The 18,757-nt window shown below is 44.3% G+C and overlaps 1 protein-coding gene and 1 long non-coding RNA gene across 3 annotated transcripts in view; one reads left to right on the top strand and one right to left on the bottom strand.

The window, feature by feature from the left end:
• The window catches only part of LOC308471165, a 201,262-nt gene that overhangs the window by 170,236 nt on the left and 12,269 nt on the right, over window positions 1-18,757 (bottom strand). The window lies entirely within an intron of this gene.
• The window catches only part of CACNG1 (calcium voltage-gated channel auxiliary subunit gamma 1), a 29,604-nt gene continuing 20,877 nt past the window's right edge, over window positions 10,031-18,757 (top strand). The window contains exon 1 of the mRNA XM_080995078.1: window positions 10,031-10,400. Within this exon, the coding sequence (XP_080851204.1) occupies window positions 10,157-10,400 (244 nt within the window). The 5' untranslated portion in view covers window positions 10,031-10,156. The remainder of the gene's footprint in view (window positions 10,401-18,757) is intronic.

Genomic DNA, 18,757 nt, shown 5'->3' with positions numbered 1-18,757 from the left:
ATGTGGAACAATGGTACAGTTGGTGGAAAACCTGTAGAAGGACAGATGACATCTTGGGACAGCCCCATGGCTGTCATGGCAGCCATGAAGTCCTGAACTCCTCCAGACAAGGTGGCCTCAGCAGGAATGCTGACTTCCCCTACAAACCAGCATCATGGTGAAATAAAAAAATTAAGGTCTTATATATATAATAAATGTTCATAAATGTACCAAGCAAGCACGTACATAAATATATAAACCGCATGTCTGAAGCAGCACAGGAAAACAGCCATGAAGCCATTTTGGCTCCCAAACTGACCAAATGTTTTCTCTGCAACGTCAAAGGAAAATGGAAAAGCCTCCCCATTGTCTTTTCCTTCACAGATCCTGTCCTAAGGGTATGTCTGTGTGTGAATAGGGTGAGCCTGTGACCTGGCTCAGGAACTAAGTATTTATCATTACAAAAGACTGGCCAGGCTCCTCAGGGTATCCATTCAAGTAAGCATTAACAGGTAACCCGTCAGACAGGAGGTAAACAACGCGCTCAGATTTTTGTTGTAGACCACCCCTTTTTGAGATGTATGTATGATGTTTCTAGGGGTGGTCTGGGACTCCAGGGTGGGCAATTTAAAATGTCTATATAAGGGCGGGCACACCTGGGTTCTGGGTCATCCTCCTTCTCCTGCGTGTGAAGGGGGCACCCTGTTGCAACAGTTCAATAAAGATCAGACTTACGAGCTGCTTTGCTTCTCAATATTCTCTGGTTGGCCTCTGTTCTCTTCTCTGACCGATGGACTCTATACGGGCTCTTGTGTCCCCCATAAGGGAATAAGGGCAGATTTTCATTTATTACAATGGGAATAGTTAGGACTAGGTGACAGGCCACATCTTATCAGCTCAGGAAGGGAGACTACTGTGCAGCAGAGCAAGGAACATGGAAGTATGGCGGCCACAAATTAAATAAATCCCCTTCCCACTTCACACCAATTGTCTCTTTCATGAAATATTATTATATGATGAATACAGGAACTATGAGCAACAGGAGAACTTAAAGATTATAGTAGTGTTGTTATAAGAGATAGCAGATAGGGTTCAGCAGAAAGAGAAATATAAACCCCGCGGAAAAGAGGGTGGGAAGTCAACAAAAATAACAAAGAAAAAATGTATTGAAATGTATGTGTTGCATTTTTGGAAAACTTAATAAAAATACGATTTAAAAAATGTGTCTTCCATGGAGGTGAGATCTCTGGAGTTTGCTGCGTAATTATATACACTACGCAGATGCATCATTTGAGGGAAAACATTTATTAACTTTAATAACAAGTGATGCCCACTAAAGACTGGCAGAAGAAGAAAATTACTCAGAACTCTGTGGCTTAGAACTGCGGCAGTACAAAGCACAGTATTACAGCCGTTTGCATTAATTCCAAAAGGATGGAAGTCCCAGAAAGCAACACTTAAAAGAACTCAGCGCATCTGAAATTGAATTAATTTCACACGTACCCCAGGTAATTTATTCCGATACAGAAGGAAATCTTGGGCGGGATTCCTGCATTGTTTGGGGCCCTCATTCTGCCGTACCAAATAATGTAGTCAAGCCCATTGAGACGGCAAGAGCTGATCAGGAACTGCTAGCGTGATTGTTTGCGAGTAATGGAGAAGGCGCTGACACCAGCCACAGCTGGAAGGAATAACTTACAGTGTAACTGGTAAGACGTAATTAAACTAAAAGCAGATTCACTGGCAGCCTATTTTTCAAATGCTGAAAGCTTGCTTGAGAGCAGGCGCGCTGTGCCTGCAATTGCAACACACATTAACACTGGTGTGCCTTGACTTGCAAGGAACCTGAGCGTTTCCAGCATCAAGGACCGTTAAAGCAGAATGAGCAGGAATGTGGCTCATAAAACCGACTGATGTCTAGAAAAATTTAACAAGAGGCTAGTTCAAAAGGAAATATCATTAAATCTTTAATGCGTTCTTGTTCTGCTTCAGACTCTACTCCCTTTAGGGTTCCCCCACCCTCCGCTTCAGCTTCCATGAAAACTCTTAGCTGCAGTTAAGAAAAAGAAAAAACAGGAATGTAAGCTGCCATAATCTCTCTCCGTGTTTATCTGACATGATTCCATTTTTATGCCTCGAAAGGCAAGGGGATGTTCAGCCACTGGAAACATCAGTTTTTTTAGCTAGGGGGCAACAGATTGTATATGCATTCATGGCCATCAAGAGAAAGGCCTAAGCAAGATATAATATAGGCTACACCAAGCCCTGGTAGAACTGGCACGTCACCACAGCGGAAGTGGGCAAGGCCCATTTGCAGCATGAGCTAATTGGGATCAGAGTTTTGGGGCTACAGTGCAAGTTACACAGCAGCAGAGGGTCATAAGAACTGGGCAAATAAAAGCCCCTACAAATAGGCTAAAAAACAAACAAAAGAAACTATAATCCCAATTTACAAATTGAGATATCTAGCAAATAAACATTTTGCCTAGGGACAACACATAAATACATATAACTGTCAAATTAATCTAGGAACTTGCATGGCAAGAGGCAGGGAAAAAATCATTTTCATTAGCTGTGTCGCAAAGGCCAGGACCATCCCCACCCCTCACATGGAGAAGAAACATTCTGCACTTAGAACTTTTATGTAAATATGCATTGAAAAGCACTGGGGAAATGTGAATTTCACAAGTGCACACAATTGTAATCTGGACTTTTCATGCTTCCATGAAGAAAAAAAATCCACACCAAACAGGACAGGGCAGAGCTCATATTAAGAAACAGGATGGAACTGGGCTGCTCACCCAACCTCTGCTCAAAAGGAGAAGTGCTAAGAAGTTTAGAACTCTTCAACATAGAAATCAGATGGGTGGAAAAGGGACTACAGTGGTACCTCGGGTTACATACGCTTCAGGTTACATACGCTTCAGGTTACAGACTCCGCTAACCCAGAAATAGTACCTCGGGTTAAGAACTTTGCTTCAGGATGAGAACAGAAATCGTGCAGCCGCGGCGCGGCAGCAGCAGGAGGCCCCATTAGCTAAAGTGGTGCTTCAAGTTAAGAACAGTTTCAGGTTAAAAACAGACCTCCAGAACGAATTAAATATGTAACCAGAGGTACCACTATATTACATATTTCCTGAGATCATAATAAAAACTATGCGACAGCATTCCTTATGAAGCATCTGTCGGTCGTTCATTCTAACTTTCATTTGAAATACTTACGGGGAGGAAATAGATACTTGAAACAGAGTGTTTCCAGGAATCCTCTGAGAGCTGGCATTCCCATTTCCACTGACTGTGATGGGAATGAGTATCCGCTGCCAAACTATGCTAGGGTTCTTCTGATATTTGAAACTGGACTTTTCAAGACCCCATGGTGCAATCAAAATGGCTTAGTCTCCAGCTTGGCTTTGCAAACTCCAACACAACTTGGTACCCATTGAAGACCATCATGTATATAGAATACTTATTTATATATATAAAGGCTGGGGAATATTAAACTTAGCGATTTATTTTGAGGCACTCCAGCTATGCTATTTGGCTCACTTCATCTTGAAGGATGAAGGCGTCCAATAAACTCACCTAGAAAGTGCCCGATGGATTCACCTAGGAAATCACATCTCCATTGTTCAGAAGCAGGCCTAATTGGCTGCATAAAGTAGATAAGAGATTCACTAGAACAATGTTAAAAATCTGGGTAATAAGGAAAGAGAAGCTGGCTCCAGCAATATCTCTTCTGATGCCCTTAAAACATCTTTCTGATTTTTATAACGCATGCAGAATCCATGGCTTTGAAGGCTGGAGGAGCCAGGGTCTCTGTAGGTTGGTAGACTTCTGCATAGTGGCAGTCCTCTAATGGAATTACAGCAGAAAACAAAATTACAAGGTATCTCCATGCTTTTGTTATTGCGGAGAAAGCTTGTTTCTTTCTTAAATAAAGACACTACTGAACAACTGGTCTTAAGAGATCTAACAATTTGGGGAAATAACCTGCTAATGAAGATAGTAAATGATAAGGGACAATATCTTTATTATACAATGTTGTATTGGACATAGTTAAAAATGTTTGGGGAAAGGACATTGAGTGTGAAACAAAGGAGAAACAATAGGGGCTGTGGGTCAAACCCCCATTTAAGAAGACTCAAAAGCAAAGTGTGCATTCGCCCTCTTAGTTTTTAGTGTTGTATTTGCAGGGGTTTGCAGGGGTTATTTTTGTAGAGCGGGGAGAATCTTGGTTGTTCCATGAAGCCAGTCTCATTCAGTTTAACAAGAGGGCTTAAAATATTGAACAAACCTGTCTGGAATGGCAGGCAAGCTGAAAATCAGATTTCAGCCAAGTGTGAATGGAAAATATCTAAATTATTTAATCTCTAGAAAATTAGGATTGATGAAAGATGTGCCAACTCAACCTTGGCAAAGGAAACGCTGCTGGGACCACTGTCAGAAAAGTGAAGCTCTGACAGATTGTGGAGGTGCTGTCTTTTCAGGTGCCTTTAAAAAACAGGGGGCTTGCTTCAGTTGCAAACTTGTGCTAACCCTTAGACAATATGCCGTGGAAAGAAGAAAGAGAGACGAAACTAAATATTTCTGGCACCTTGTGCTAAGCTTCATGTGTTTACCAAGTTTCACTAATGCAGAAAGTGAAGGTGGATTTTTGCTCTGTATAACAGTGACAAATCCTGACTCCTAAACTTAGATTGAGTGTCTTGGAGGGATTTGATACTTGCCCCAAAAGAAACAGGGTCTGTACAAGGCTACACAAGTGAAAGCAGGAGTCTGAAATGCTTTGTGGCGCCTGGGTGATTCAGACATCAAAGAGATACTGCAGACAGGTGTCTACTAAAAGCAAAAATGTGTCTCCAAGCACAAGCAGTGCAGTGTGCAGGGGAAGACAGAGCAACGACAGCTCTAGCTTGTGATAAGAGGGAAAGAATTTACAAAGCCCTCCAATCCCTGTGTTTTGGGAACAAAAGCAGTTTTACAAGAGCAAAACATATGTCTCTAAGGTTAAGGAAGATACCAAGATGGGAAGGGTAGAGGTTGGATGGAGAGCTCTATTGGTCAAGCTTCTAAACAGAAGGTATGGTTTTACCCAGCAAGTGAATCCATTTTAGTTCTCCCCAGCTCAAAATCAACTTTAAATATGCCTGGTACAAACATCCCTAGACTTATTTGTCTGCAATTTGGCAGGTTTCTTATGCAGAGGCACCTCTCTCATGCCTCCAATTTCCAGACCAATTATCCATGAAACACTAGGGCAGATTCAGCAATTGCTTTTTACACCCCATAAAACTGTAAAGGCTGCCCTCGTGAGAAAATCATTCTAGCTATCCTTCTGCAATTTGGCAGGATGCATGCGGTCAGAAGGAGTGACCTTGCATGGAAATTTCATTCAGTTCTACCCCAAAATTTAAAAAAATAAATAAAAAGTTATAGATGTTTCCCCTTTACAAAAACAGCTTTTGAAGATCCCCAACACAAAAGCCCCTGGACCTATCTGCCTGCAACTTGGCAGGCTTTATCCAGTCTGGAGGGGCCACCTGTCACCACAAGTGAGAGATAAACAGCTCACTTCAAGAAAGAGATGTGCACTCCTGGGAATGGGCCAATGTACACATTCCATACATGAATCACATGAATCCCATAGTACAGATGACAGTGCCAATTAGCTGATTTGTCACAGGGAGCACATGGCAAAACAAATATCCCTAAATGATGCTAGTTAGTAAACCAAAAGAACGTGGAAATCTCTCAATTGTTGCAGGCCAATCTGGTCAGTGTGGAAATGATTTGTTGTTGTTGTTGCTGTTGTTTAGTCGTTTAGTCGTGTCCAACTCTTCGTAACCCCATGGACCAGAGCACGCCAGGCACTTCTGTCTTCCACTGCCTCCCGCAGTTTGGTCAAACTCATGCTGGTAGCTTCAAGAACACTGTCCAACCATCTCGTCCTCTGTCGTCCCCTTCTCCTTGTGCCCTCCATCTTTCCCAACATCAGGGTCTTTTCCAGGGAGTCTTCTCTTCTCATGAGGTGGCCAAAGTATTGGAGCCTCAGCTTCAGGATCTGTCCTTCCAGTGAGCACTCAGGGCTGATTTCCTTAAGAATGGATGCGTTTGATCTTCTTGCAGTCCATGGGACTCTCAAGAGTCTCCTCCAGCACCATAGTTCAAAAGCATCAATTCTTCAGCGATCAGCCTTCTTTATGGTCCAGCTCTTAAAATGATTTAATTGTTTTCAAATCAATCATAGTCTAGAGTCAGCAAAATCCACCCATTGAGTTGTCCTACGGGAATTTTTATTAAGTCTTTGTGGCTTCAGTAATGAAGGAAAAATCACAAATTCCAACAGCTCACAACTAAAGCATCAGATTAAAACCTGGATAATCTCACACATGAACGTAACTCTGCCTTTAAACCAGTTTCCCCCAAAAACTGTACCTAGGAAACTTGCAGAGTGTATACCCTTACTGTTTTGGATTGTATTGTTACAAAACTCCAGGTGATTCCTTCTGGAATAAGTTAAAATGAACTGAACAATTTGTAATGAGTTATTTTACACAGTTTGGGAATATAAACAAATATTTTGAGCAAGCACAATTGGTACAATTGGAAAATACAAACATATCCCTTCTTGGCCTCCAAACCGTACCCGAGATGTTCTCTTAATCTCTGCTCATCAGCTAAAGTTTTCTGTTGATATAATCATTCTAGCATATCTCAGTGCCTCCTGTGTGACATTTTTAGATTTAAGAACGACTTCTGAGAGCATACTGGGTGTTGTAAGAGGGAAAGCTACCACCCTAAGTAGGGCAGAATGCCTTTCCAAGACAGAGTATGGGAAATTGCAGTCAAATATAACTAGCAAGCTTAGGGCTAGTTAATGCATGAAGGGGTTAAGACCACAGCATGATATTCCTAGACTCAGTTAGGTCATACCCTCTCACCTCCAGGGAAGAAGGAAGTGAAGCTTCCTTTGCTCATTCTCTTCCAGCAGGTGAAGCTGACCTGGCAACATGTCTGGGCTTGATCACTTCAAGCCCAGACCACACGTTCAGAAACATTTTTCTGTATTTTGTAAGCCCAATATTTCTGCCTGTGTTCTTTTTGCTGCTGCATGGAATAACACATGAATCTGACCTTTGGAGTTTGTAAGTAAAGCATTTTACCTTACTAATGACGTGGTCTGTTCACTGTGAGAGAGATAAAGAGGAAAAGTGCTGTAAGCAGACGAAACAGAATATAAAAGGTTTATATTTAAAAGCTTATAATTCCCATGCTTCACTGTCACTACATATTTTGTAATTTTAAAGCTCTGTTGGGGCTCTCTTACTGGAGAATGTGTTCAGCCCCACACCTTGGATCTAGGAATCCAGCCAATTCTTTTATTAATGAACTCGCATGGGATATCTATTTTCCACCGCACACAGAGCCCACCTTGTGACTCATAGCAGGAGTTTGAGTTATGAAATGGGAACAGTTTTCCCTGTCTTGTGGAAAGCTCTTAGATCATCAAGGCAATTTCTCACAATTTGCGTGACATCTTTTCTGTGAGTGAGATGTGGGGGGGGAGATTAAGCTTTTTCTTCTTCTTTGTACCTTTTCCTTCCTTTTATCTAAAATCACAGTCACCTCAGCCAACACTTCATGCTTTCTTATGTGTACTGAAAGCATAATCCAACTGAAATGAAAGAGCTGAGTCATAGGCATTGTTGCTTTCTACAGCAGTCTTGGTGGTGAGGGAATGGTGGGGTCCTGTCCCCCCCCCCCCCGGTTACTAGTTCTCCTGCACTAGATGGAGATGGAAATTAACTGTCTTATTTGATGTTTAATTGTGGTGATAATTATATACAGTGGTACCTCAGGTTAACTACTTAATTCGTTCCAGAGGTCTGTTCTTAACCTGAAACTGTTCTTAACCTGAAGTACCACTTTAGCCAATGGGGCCTCCTGCTGCAGCCGCGCCGCCGGAGCACGATTTCTGTTCTCATCCTGAAGCAGAGTTCTTAACCCGAGGTACTATTTCTGGGTTAGCGGAGTCTGTAACCGGAAGCGTATGTAACCCGAGGTACCACTGTATTTCATTTACTTACTTACTTACTTACTTACTTACTTACTACATTTATATACCACCTTTCATCCAAGGCAGTTTACAATTTGTACTACTAAAACAAACAAAAGAGTACAAACTATCGGACAATAGAGTTTTCTCACGAATGATATGCACTCTCTGGTTTGGGCTTCTCCTCTACTGCCTCCCCTCAGGGTCTTAAGAAGGTGAGGGTGGGATCACCCAAGCAATTCCTTCAGGACACTGACTGTAACTTTAGGAGGTACCATATTTTTCGCTCTATAGGACGCACTTTTTCCCCTTCAAAAATGAAGGGGAAATGTGTGTGCATCCTATGGAGCGAAGACGCCATAGCCCCGCGACCCTCTCCCGGCTGGAGAGGTGACGCGCGGCTATGGCAGGAGCCTCTTTAGCCGCGCGCCACCTCTCCAGCCGGGAGAGTGCGCACGGGGCTAAAGAAGCCCCCCGCGACCCTCTCCTGGCTGGAGAGGTGACGCGCAGCTATGGCAGGAGCCTCTTTAGCAGCGTGCCACCTCTCCAGCCGGGAGAGCGCGTGCAGGGCTAAAGAAGCCATAGAAGCTTTCCGCTGCTCCCCGACCTGCTCTTTGGGGCTGGTGGTGGGCTTCCCCCCGCCAGCCCCAAAGAGCAGGTCGAAAGGAACCTGAAGCCTGGAGAGCGAGAGGGGTCGGTGCGCACCGACCCCTCTCGCTGTCCAGGCTTCCAAGGTAGCCGCCTAAAGGCGACTGAACGCACCTTAAACGGCACCTTGTTTTAGAGGGGGAAAACAAAAGGGGAAAAATTCTCCCCCTCTCTGCGCAGCGCCTCCTGCCGCTTCGCTGAAGGGGCGCTGGGCAGAGAGGGGGAGAAATTTTTTTCCTTGTTCTCCCCCCTCTAAAACAAGGTGTGTCCTATTGTCCAGTGCGTCCTATGGTGCGAAAAATACGGTAATTGTATCTATGCTACCTGGTTCCTCTTATGCATTCCTTTAAAAAGGTAAAGGACCCCTGACAGTTAAGTCCAGTCGCGAACAACTGGGGTTGCGCGCTCATCTTGCTCTATAGGCCGAGGGAGCTGGCGTTTGTCCGCAGACAGTTTTTCCGGGTCGTGTGGCCAGCATGACTAAGCCGCTTCTGGCAAAACCAGAGCATCGCATGGAAACGCCGTTTACCTTCCCGCTGGAGTGGTACCTATTTATCTACTTGCACTTTGACGTGCTTTCGAACTGCTAGGCTGGCTGGTTTTTATTAACTCATTCTTCTTCTTCTTTGAAGAACTGGAAGCAGAGGGAGCATGAAGATGGATTTGAAGGCTGGATTGCCACGTGACTGACATTTGTGGCAACCCCTAAAGAGAAGGAGACCTGAGTAGGGCGGGCGGGGCCTGAGCACAACCCCACATTTTGCACAACGTCTTCGGGAAGGGCAATGGAGCTATGCAGACTTGCAGCAGTTAGGGGATTTCCAATATCTTTCATGACTCACTGCTGCTCCCTAGGAATACCAGAAGCACAATAAACTGCGCAAAAATTAGCATGCGTGCACACACACACACACACACACACACACACAAAAAACACACAAGAGTCCACCATTTGAATGCAGGTTCCTAGTGCTGAATATGAATTAAATTGACCGAGAAGCATTATATGATATAAATCTTAGTCGTAGTAGTAATACATTAGCACAGAGTGTATGCGTCATCCTGGCACAGAGCTACAGAGGTGGCTATTCATTGCACAAGTCAGCTTCAAGTCAGCCTGTAGAATTCGCAACACAAATCCCAGCAGGCATGGGGCCGTAACCTGAGCAGAGCCACTTACTTCACTCATTCTGTGCATTAATAGAAGCCTCACTCACACCAGCCAGTCTAGGCATCTAACCCCCTGATATATCTCAACAGCTGTAGGTATGGCTGGCAGCCTGTCTTTCCCAGCCCCCAACTTGCTCCACTTTGGCATCGCAGGGCTGACATTTCAAAATGCTTTCAGACACCAAGACTTTGGAACACTCCTCAGATATAACTCACAGTCTTCCTTGCCACTGGCAGCTGACCATCCAGAAGTAAGCAGTAGCCACAGCATTAACTAAGCATCTAGGCATAAGTTTTCCAAGCATGGCTGAAGGCAAGACTTGCAAAGTCCGGGTGACTTTTGCTATTATTTTGATAGGCGTCGCTTTAATGTTTACAGCCGTGGTGACAGATCACTGGGCTGTCCTGAGTCCTAAGGTGGAGGAGTACAATGCTACTTGCGAGGCGGCTCACTTTGGACTATGGCGGATCTGTACAAAGCGGATCTTCATGAAAGAAAATGAGACGGACAAGGAGAAGGGTTGTGGGCCAATAAGCCTGCCAGGAGGTATGTGTCTCTGTTCACTAAATAACCACCTTGACAAAGCATTGTAGACTACTGTATATTACAACATCGAACCAGATACGTTTTAGAAAGTTAAACAGCGTTCTGGGGAAATGGAATCAGAACCACCTCTTTTCTTTCCAAATTAGCCCAGTCGTTTTCTTCATGCTTCCTTGAAATTCAGTCTGTTGCTTTGGCATATATTGTATAAATCCTCACTCCCATGCTCATCAACTAGCCTTTATTTTTGTAAACTACTTTGAGGTTATTTACAATCTAGCGGTGTATAAATTTTATTAAACAAACAAACAAACAAATTGCAGGGGAGGCAGAAGATGAGAGATATTTTCTCCTGGTTCTTTGGTAGTATGAGTTCAGTGAATCTAGTCTTACAAAGCTGGCATAAATCCTTATTCAAGAGATTATAACAAGGGCTTGGTCTCCATAAAAACTCCAGTATATCAAACCCAGCACGGGAGTCGAAGAACGATGTCAAAGGTACAAAGTTAACCTATACTTAGAAGTTAACATCAATAAGTTTGATTACATAGCAGGAAAACACAGGACCATAAGCCATGGATCATTTCACTGCAGGATAACCATTCAATTTAACAAGCAAAACTTAACCGCATCGCTGGAAATAACTGCAGTGAACTCCATACATGCTTCTGAATGCATGACAGTAGAGAGCATCATGGATGCAAAACATAAACAGTAGTATAGCCATCAACTTTTAGTGATGATTTTAATGTTTTGAATTTTTTGGAAACCGCTTAGAGGTTTTAGAACCAGCAAGTGGTATACACATTTTGTTAAAGAAATAAAAAGTTCATATATTGCTACTCTTGACTTGCCTTCTCAAGACGGACAACAAGCTTGGTCAATGCATTCATGTGGAAGGGGAAATTGCGGAAGCAGGCTCTTCTCCCTGCTCCCACATGCATTTGTCCATGTTCTGAATAGTTTCTACATATGTTCAGTGGTTACGTGCATAGAAATGTTGTGTGGTCATATGTAGAAGCTGGTGTCTGCATTCCTTTGTTGTGTGGGTTCTGTCTGAATCTTTTATGTTTGGCTTGTGGTGGACTTCAGGAGACAGAAGAGCAACGTCCAGCCACTTTTGATTGATGGGGTCTGTGTGGAGAGGGTAACAACGTTCAGATTTTTGGGCATTGAATTACAAGAGGATCTGTCCTGGAGTGTCAACACAAGGGGGCTTGTGAAGAAGGCGCAGCAGAGACTGTACTTTTTGAGAATACTAAGGAAAAACCATCTTCCGCAGAAACTGCTGCTTGCCTTCTATCACTGTGCCATTGAGAGCGTGCTCACTTATGGCTTATGAGTGTGGTACGGAAGCTGTACTACCCAGGACAGGATGGGGTTGTGCAGGGTTGTTAAGGCAGCAGAGAGCATTGTTGGCTGCCCACTCTCCACCTTAGAGCAGATTTATGCCACAAGGTGCCATAGGAAGGCACTGGACATAGTAAAAGATCCATCACATCCTGGTCACTGTCTCTTCGAGCTCTTGCCGTCGGGACGGAGATACAGGACGATGAAGACAAGAACGAGCCGTCTTAAGAACAGCTTCTTCTCCAGAGCGATCTCGGCCCTGAATGGGAAGCCCGGACTTTGAATGTCATCTAATCTCCCTTGCTGTATTATACTGTATTGTTTAATTAGTGTTTTTATGGAGCAGTCAAGTAATTTCGTTGTCCCCGAAGGGGGCAATGACAATAAAGATATTATTATTATTATTATTATTATTATTATTATTATTATGTAAAGGATGGAGCCGTTTCATATAGGTTTCAAGGCTGACATTGGACCCTTTACTGAATGTCTTTTGTTGAAAGAAAACACGGGCATGCAGTCCTGTTAGTTCTCCTGGAGCTCTCAGTTGCTTTTAACATCATCTGCCCTAGTATCCCCTTCTGGAGGGGGTGGAAGGGACTGCTTGAAAGTGATTCCACTCCTACTCAGGTAGCCATTTTCCAGAAGATGATCCTGGGAGATCACTGCTCAACCCTTTCGCAGTTGCTACGTCCTATTCTTTCTTTTTAACATCTATATGCAACCAGAGGGAGAAGTCATCCAGAGTCTTAGCCTAGATGTCACCAGTGCGTGGAGGTCACCCATTCTTATCTCTTTTTCACAAGGTATGGCTGTGCATGAGTGTGGTAATGGACTGGATGAGGACCAACAAACCAAGACTCAATCCAGGTTGATGCTTTACCCACCCAGGTGAACAATGTTCAGCCTTTTCTAGATGGGAGTTGTGCTTCCTCTAAAGAAGGGTTTCCTAAACTTGGGTCTCCAGCGGTTCTTGGACTACAGCTCCCATCTTCCCTAGCTAGCAGGACCAGTGGTCAGGGATGATGGGAACTGTAGTCCAAAAACCGCTGAAGATCCATGTTTGGGAAACCCAGCTCTAAAGCACAGGTAGGGAACCTCCACTCCACAGTCCAAACTTGGTCCACCAATTTTGCTTCTGAGGCCATTTTCTCCAAACTATGTCCACCTATTCCACCCCTGACATCGTATGTTGGGCAGGTAGATATGGAGTCCCCAAAGAAAGCTGGATTGGACATCAGCTGCAAACTTTGACAGGCCAATCACCTGACATCATTATGACATCAAGGTGCTGCCCACATGTCAAATTTGGCCCATGAGGTGGGGTGCGGAGATAAATATCTAGCTCACTGGGCCAAAAGTGTTCCCCACTCTTGCCATTAATAGTTTGATACCAGGTTACCCGAAAGACCTCCTTCTCCTGTAGGTAGAAGTTTAAATATCTTCTTTGAAAGCCCTGCTCTGGGTGTCCTCACTGAATTAAGTCCTCACTTAATTAATTAAGTGGTTTTGTTGGTTATTGTTGGAACAGCCTTGCCAGGGAAGCTCACCTAGCCATACTTCAGTGGTCTTTTCAGCAACTTCCTAGTCACCCACACATTGTAAATAACTTGCAACCTCTGCTTTTGCTTTTAAATTATGGGGTTATGGTGAATTCCATCTTGTTGCGTTTATGTACCCCCTCGCCATTCTAAAAGTTTTATGTTTTACTTTACTTTTTTATTATTATTCATTGTAAGTCACCCAGAGAACTGGGCAACATACAAATGCCATTGATAAATAAGGCTTCCACTCCCTTTGTGCCTTTGTGAATTCATTTTCTCAATTCGCTGTCTGGAAGGAATGAAGGGCTCTCTAAAGTTCAGCTGCATCTGACCAGCAGTGTCAAAGCAGAATGAATATAGATGCTATGGTTTCTGGAAACAGGGGCCAAGGAAGCATTGCCCCTGTGGCAGTCTGTGCATGATGGGAAACGATACCATGCTATGGGAAAATATTGTGAAAAGAGAAGCCTAGAGATTTGGGAGTGAATCAGGAAGTGGGGTTTTCAAGCACTGGGCAAAGCAATGGCATGCAAGGAAAAGCTTCCTTTTCCTTTCATGGAAGTGTAGGAAAGATTATTTCAGCAGGTGTGTGTATCTTTTACCCATGCATCACAAGCTGCTACACCTGCCAAGACTCCCTCTCCTACACAACTATAAAAGGTGCCAAAGCTCTGTCTTCCTTCTGCATCAGGAATTGTAAAGTGTTTTGCTCAGGGCCACGACAACGTAGATGCAGGCCTTTACTTAGCCTCTTGAAAGCTGGAACCTGTGATCCAATGCTCCTTTTGAAACTGAACAGCACCTTGCGGAGATAGCTGTGACAAAAACAAGAAGCAAAACTCTGGCAGGGATCGCCACGCTGCTCCCTCTGCCCTGCCTGCCTGCCTGCCTTCTTTGGAGCCCAGCCATAGACATTGATATGTTAGCCTTTCAGTAAAATGCCATATTTTTTGCTCTATAAGACTCACTTTTTCCCTCCTAAAAAGTAAGGGGAAATGTGTGTGCGTTTTATGGGGCGAATGCAGGCTGCGCAGCTATCCCAGAAGCCAGAACAGCAAGAGGGATTGCTGCTTTCACTGCGCAGCTCTTGCTGTTTTGGCTTCTGAGATTCAGAATATATTTTTCTTGTTTTCCTCCTCCTCCAAAAACTAGGCGCGTCTTGTAGTCTGGTGCATATTATAGAGCGAAAAATACGGTAACCATCATTACACAGAGTACCTATCATCTTGTTTCGTTCAGTAATTCTGACCACGGTTTGCATTGCCTTGGGAGGCAGGTAACGCACATCCTATCAATGCAAGATGTTTATAATTCTGGCAAAATGTATAGATCCAAGGCACACTCTCCTTTGAAATGTTGTGGCATTCATCATATGAAATTTATTGGTGGGTTTATTATTTATTGCTTTTTATAACCTGCTTTCGTGAAAGGGCCCCAAGAAACAACCATTTTGCGTGCATTCAAAGCATGCGTGTCTGTGCATGCGCAGGCTGTTTTCAGAAATGGAAGAGGGCGGAACAGGCGTGGAACAGGGCAGGGCGCAGTGGGCTTATGTGCACTCTGCCAACACACGCAATGACCCAGAACGCAACCCCTGTGCAAATCGAGGGTTGCCTGTCCATATAACATTAAAACAATAGCTAACAATATCCTTGAAGGCTAAAACATGTAAAACACAACCCATATATCTCAATAGCAGTCGAGATGGCTGCAGGTAAGCAAGCAAAACAAACCCTACCATTTCAACACCAAACCTCGGCCCTCCCAAAAGCCTGCTAAGAGATGCATTTTAATTAGTCAACAAAATGCCATTAATGTTGCTGAATGATTCACCTGAGACGCAAGGTAATGCTACAGGCAAGGGGCCACCACAGAGAAGGCCCTATCACGCCCCCTAGTCCTTACTTACTAGCAGGGTGAGGTCATCTGCTGATCTTAATGCCTGGGCGGGTTGATTCAGGGGGAGGCATTCATTCAAGTATTTTGGACCAAGTAAGTCATCATACTTACATTGAACCAGACCCAGAAGGTAATTGCCAACTGGCACAATTCCTTTAAAACAGACTTCTCTTTCCCTACTAGTGCAGGCATAGTCAGCTGATTCAAAACTTCCGGCTCAACTTTCTGCTCCATCAACTGACACACCCTCCTTCCCAGCTTATATCTGATGCCTTTTATGGTTTTTCTTGCCAGGTTTAGAACTGGTCTGGGTGTTGCTGTTTTTTATTATTACTACCGTTACCATTACGGACCCAGCATCTGACTCAGGCTCCAGTCCTGTGGTGTGATTTCTGAAACCTAGAAATTTGCGCCTGAGACTGAGCTAGAGATGCTGGCTTAAGGGAATATCCCACAGCACCTCTTCCTTCTTCTATCGAACTTACGGAGACTACAGCTGGCCTCCAGGAACAAAAGTTCCTACACAGAAATTGACTAATCCATTATTTGCTTAGAATCTGAAGGAGACGGCAGCACCTTACATGCCAGAAGAAAAAGGGACAGTCAAACAAAACAGCCCCTTGCAAGTTGCCCATGTTACCCACTGGCCTGCCAACCATGCTAATTCATAGCACTCATCAACATGTACCGAGTGGAGGATTAAATATCACACACCCTAAGAGTGCTCCTTTATAAACTAGATCCCGCCTTCATACTATTCTGGAACACTACAGTCGCATGGTATTGTATAGCAACGCAATGATTTTTTTAAAAAAGTTATTGTTACTATTTTACAGTTACAAATATTCAACACAGCCTAGGACCCTCATACCTGGTATGCCCCGCGGATGACCTTAAGGTCCACAAATAACAACACTTTGGAGGTCCCGAGCCACAAAGTGGTTAGATTGGTCTCAACTAGGGCCAGGGCCTTTTCAGTACTGGCCCCGACTTGGTGGAATGCTCTGTCACAAGGGACTATGGCTCTGCAGGACTTGACATCTTTCCGCAGGGCCTGCAAGACAGAGCTGGTCCGCCTGGCCTTTGGTTTGGACTCAGTCTGACCCTTATGTTTCCCTCCCCTTATGGTTTTGATTTATGGGCTACTATTAAAATGAGGCTGCATTTTAAATTGTATTTTAACCTGTATTTTAATAAACTGGTTGTTTGTTAGTTTGTTTGTGTGTCCTCCCCCCCCATTATGCTTTATTGTAACTTTATTGGTGTTAGCCGCCCTGAGCCCGGCTCTGGCCAGGGACGGCGGGGTATAAATAAAAATTATTATTATTATTAACACAAATTCCAGACACCAAGATCTTCATAGATGAGGCGGAATCTCACAGGGCGGGTGCCCCGCCTACTCCTGCCACAAGAGAAAGAGAAGCCGTAGCGGCGGCTTGTGGCGAGAGCTCACAAGTGCTCTGAAAGATCACACTGGAAGCCGCTGCTTCTGCACGACCACAGTTAGCAAGGCTTAGGCAGGGGGGCAGTGCCACAGGGGTCGGGCAGAGGGGTGGAGGCAGGGGCAGCACATTCCTGTTCTGCCTCTGGTGAAGTGGGATGGGCCACACCCAATATAAGAGCACAGCAGTTCCTTTCAGACTATTTCGATTGTTAGTTCCACGGAAGGGGAAAGAGAGCTGCAGTAAAACATATTTTGTCAAAGCTGAGCACGTTACTGAAGCTGGCATTGCATTACGAAATAAATCAAAGTAGAGACAACTGTTTCATTAGGATCTAATAACCTAGCAACAACAAGCACAAAACACACAACCTTGTTTCAAACAACCAACCTTTTGCCTGGAATTATGTGGCCTATCTAATGTGACCAGGGACTGGTAGGAACTTAAAAAAAAAAAAAAAACTGTTAAGATAATTGCATGGTTTCCTATTCATGTTTTAACATTGCCTTTTCCATTGTTTGTACGCCTCTGATTAGCGAGAGAAAGCTAGTCAGAAGACAAATTGAAAGCTTGCAATTTGCTGGCTGGAGAGCTAACAGATGATTGCAAAGCTTTCAGCACTTTAATTTAATTTTGCAAAGCACTAGATGCCTTGATAGCACTATAAAAATAATAAAAGATAATCATTGGGAGTAATAAATTACTGCGTCTGCCATTCAGAAGAAATGCGAGAATTTCTGAGAGTCTCAGATGGCAGGAAGCGGGGGGGGGGGGGACCCAGAGTGGTTATTTACAACCCAGTTTAGTAAAATCCCAAGAATGCCCATCAAATCTCTCTACAGACATGCCTCCACCCCCCAGTCTCAGTTAGACACCATAAATTCTAGTCACACTGCTCTGACTTAACTCACAATCTCTATAATTGTCTATTTGTTTGCTGTGCACATTTGAAAGGAAGCAGAGGGGTGTGTATAGCTCAGCTATGTTCTATCTGTGCTGGCATATGCTGACATCCATCACAGGCAGCAAATACACTTGGGCTGCACTGGTTATGAATCTGTTTTATTAAGACAGCTGGTTATTTATGGGCTTTAAATTTAACCAGCAATGTGCAGCGGAGGTAGGTCCATGTGCTTTACCCAAGCTCGCTTTTTGCAGAAAGGAAAAAGAAAGGACCTATATTTCAGGTAGGCTTTAAGCAAGCGGGTAGCGCTGTGGGTTAAACCACAGAGCCTAGGACTTGCCGATCAGAAGGTCGGTGGTTCGAATCCCCGTGACAGGGTGAGCTCCCATTGCTCGGTCCCTACTCCTGCCAACCTAGCAGTTCGAAAGCACGTCAAAGTGCAAGTAGATAAATAGGTACCGCTTCGGCAGGAAGGTAAACGGCGTTTCCATACGCTGCTCTGGTTCGCCAGAAGCGGCTTAGTCAGGCAGGCCACATGATGAGCTGTACGCCGGCTCCCTCAGCCAATAAAGCGAGATATGCACCGCAACCCCAGAGTCGGTCACAACTGGACCTAATGGTCAGGGGTCCCTTTAGCTTTACTTTTATGCTGAAATGTGATGGCAAACCAAACCACTAACAGTACAGTGGTACCTCTGGTTATGAACGCTTCAGGTTACCAGCTCCGCTAACCCGGAAGTAGCTGCTCCTGGTTGCGAACATTGCCCCAGGAAGCGATCGGAAATCACGCGCTGGAGCTGTACGGACAGCGGGAGGCCTCATTAGCGAAAGCGCGCTTCAGGATAAGAACGGTTTCAGCTTAAGAATGTACCTCCAGAACGAATTAAGTTTGTAACCAGAGGTACCACTGTATATTGTAAACATGCTCTAACAGTAACTTAACCAAGGTCCATCAATATGCATTTTAATAGCAAAGCAAGCCACTTGACAGGAAAGAAGAGTGTCTTTTAAGAAGGCAATACTCCTTCTCATAAAGTGAAGGTAAAGGGACCCCTGACCATTAGGTCCAGTTGTGACCGACTCTGGGGTTGTGGTGTTCATCTCGCTTTATTGGTCGAGGGAGCCGGCATACAGCTCATGTGGCCAGCATGACTAAGCCGCTTCTGGCAAACCAAAGCAGCGCATAGAAACACCGTTTACCTTCCCGCCGGAGCAGTACCT

This window comes from Podarcis pityusensis (genome assembly GCF_964106645.2).
Source record: "Podarcis pityusensis genome assembly, chromosome: 2".
Taxonomy (NCBI): domain Eukaryota; kingdom Metazoa; phylum Chordata; class Lepidosauria; order Squamata; family Lacertidae; genus Podarcis; species Podarcis pityusensis.
Note: the sequence above shows the minus strand (reverse complement) of the source record. Positions and strands in the feature narration are given on the sequence as shown.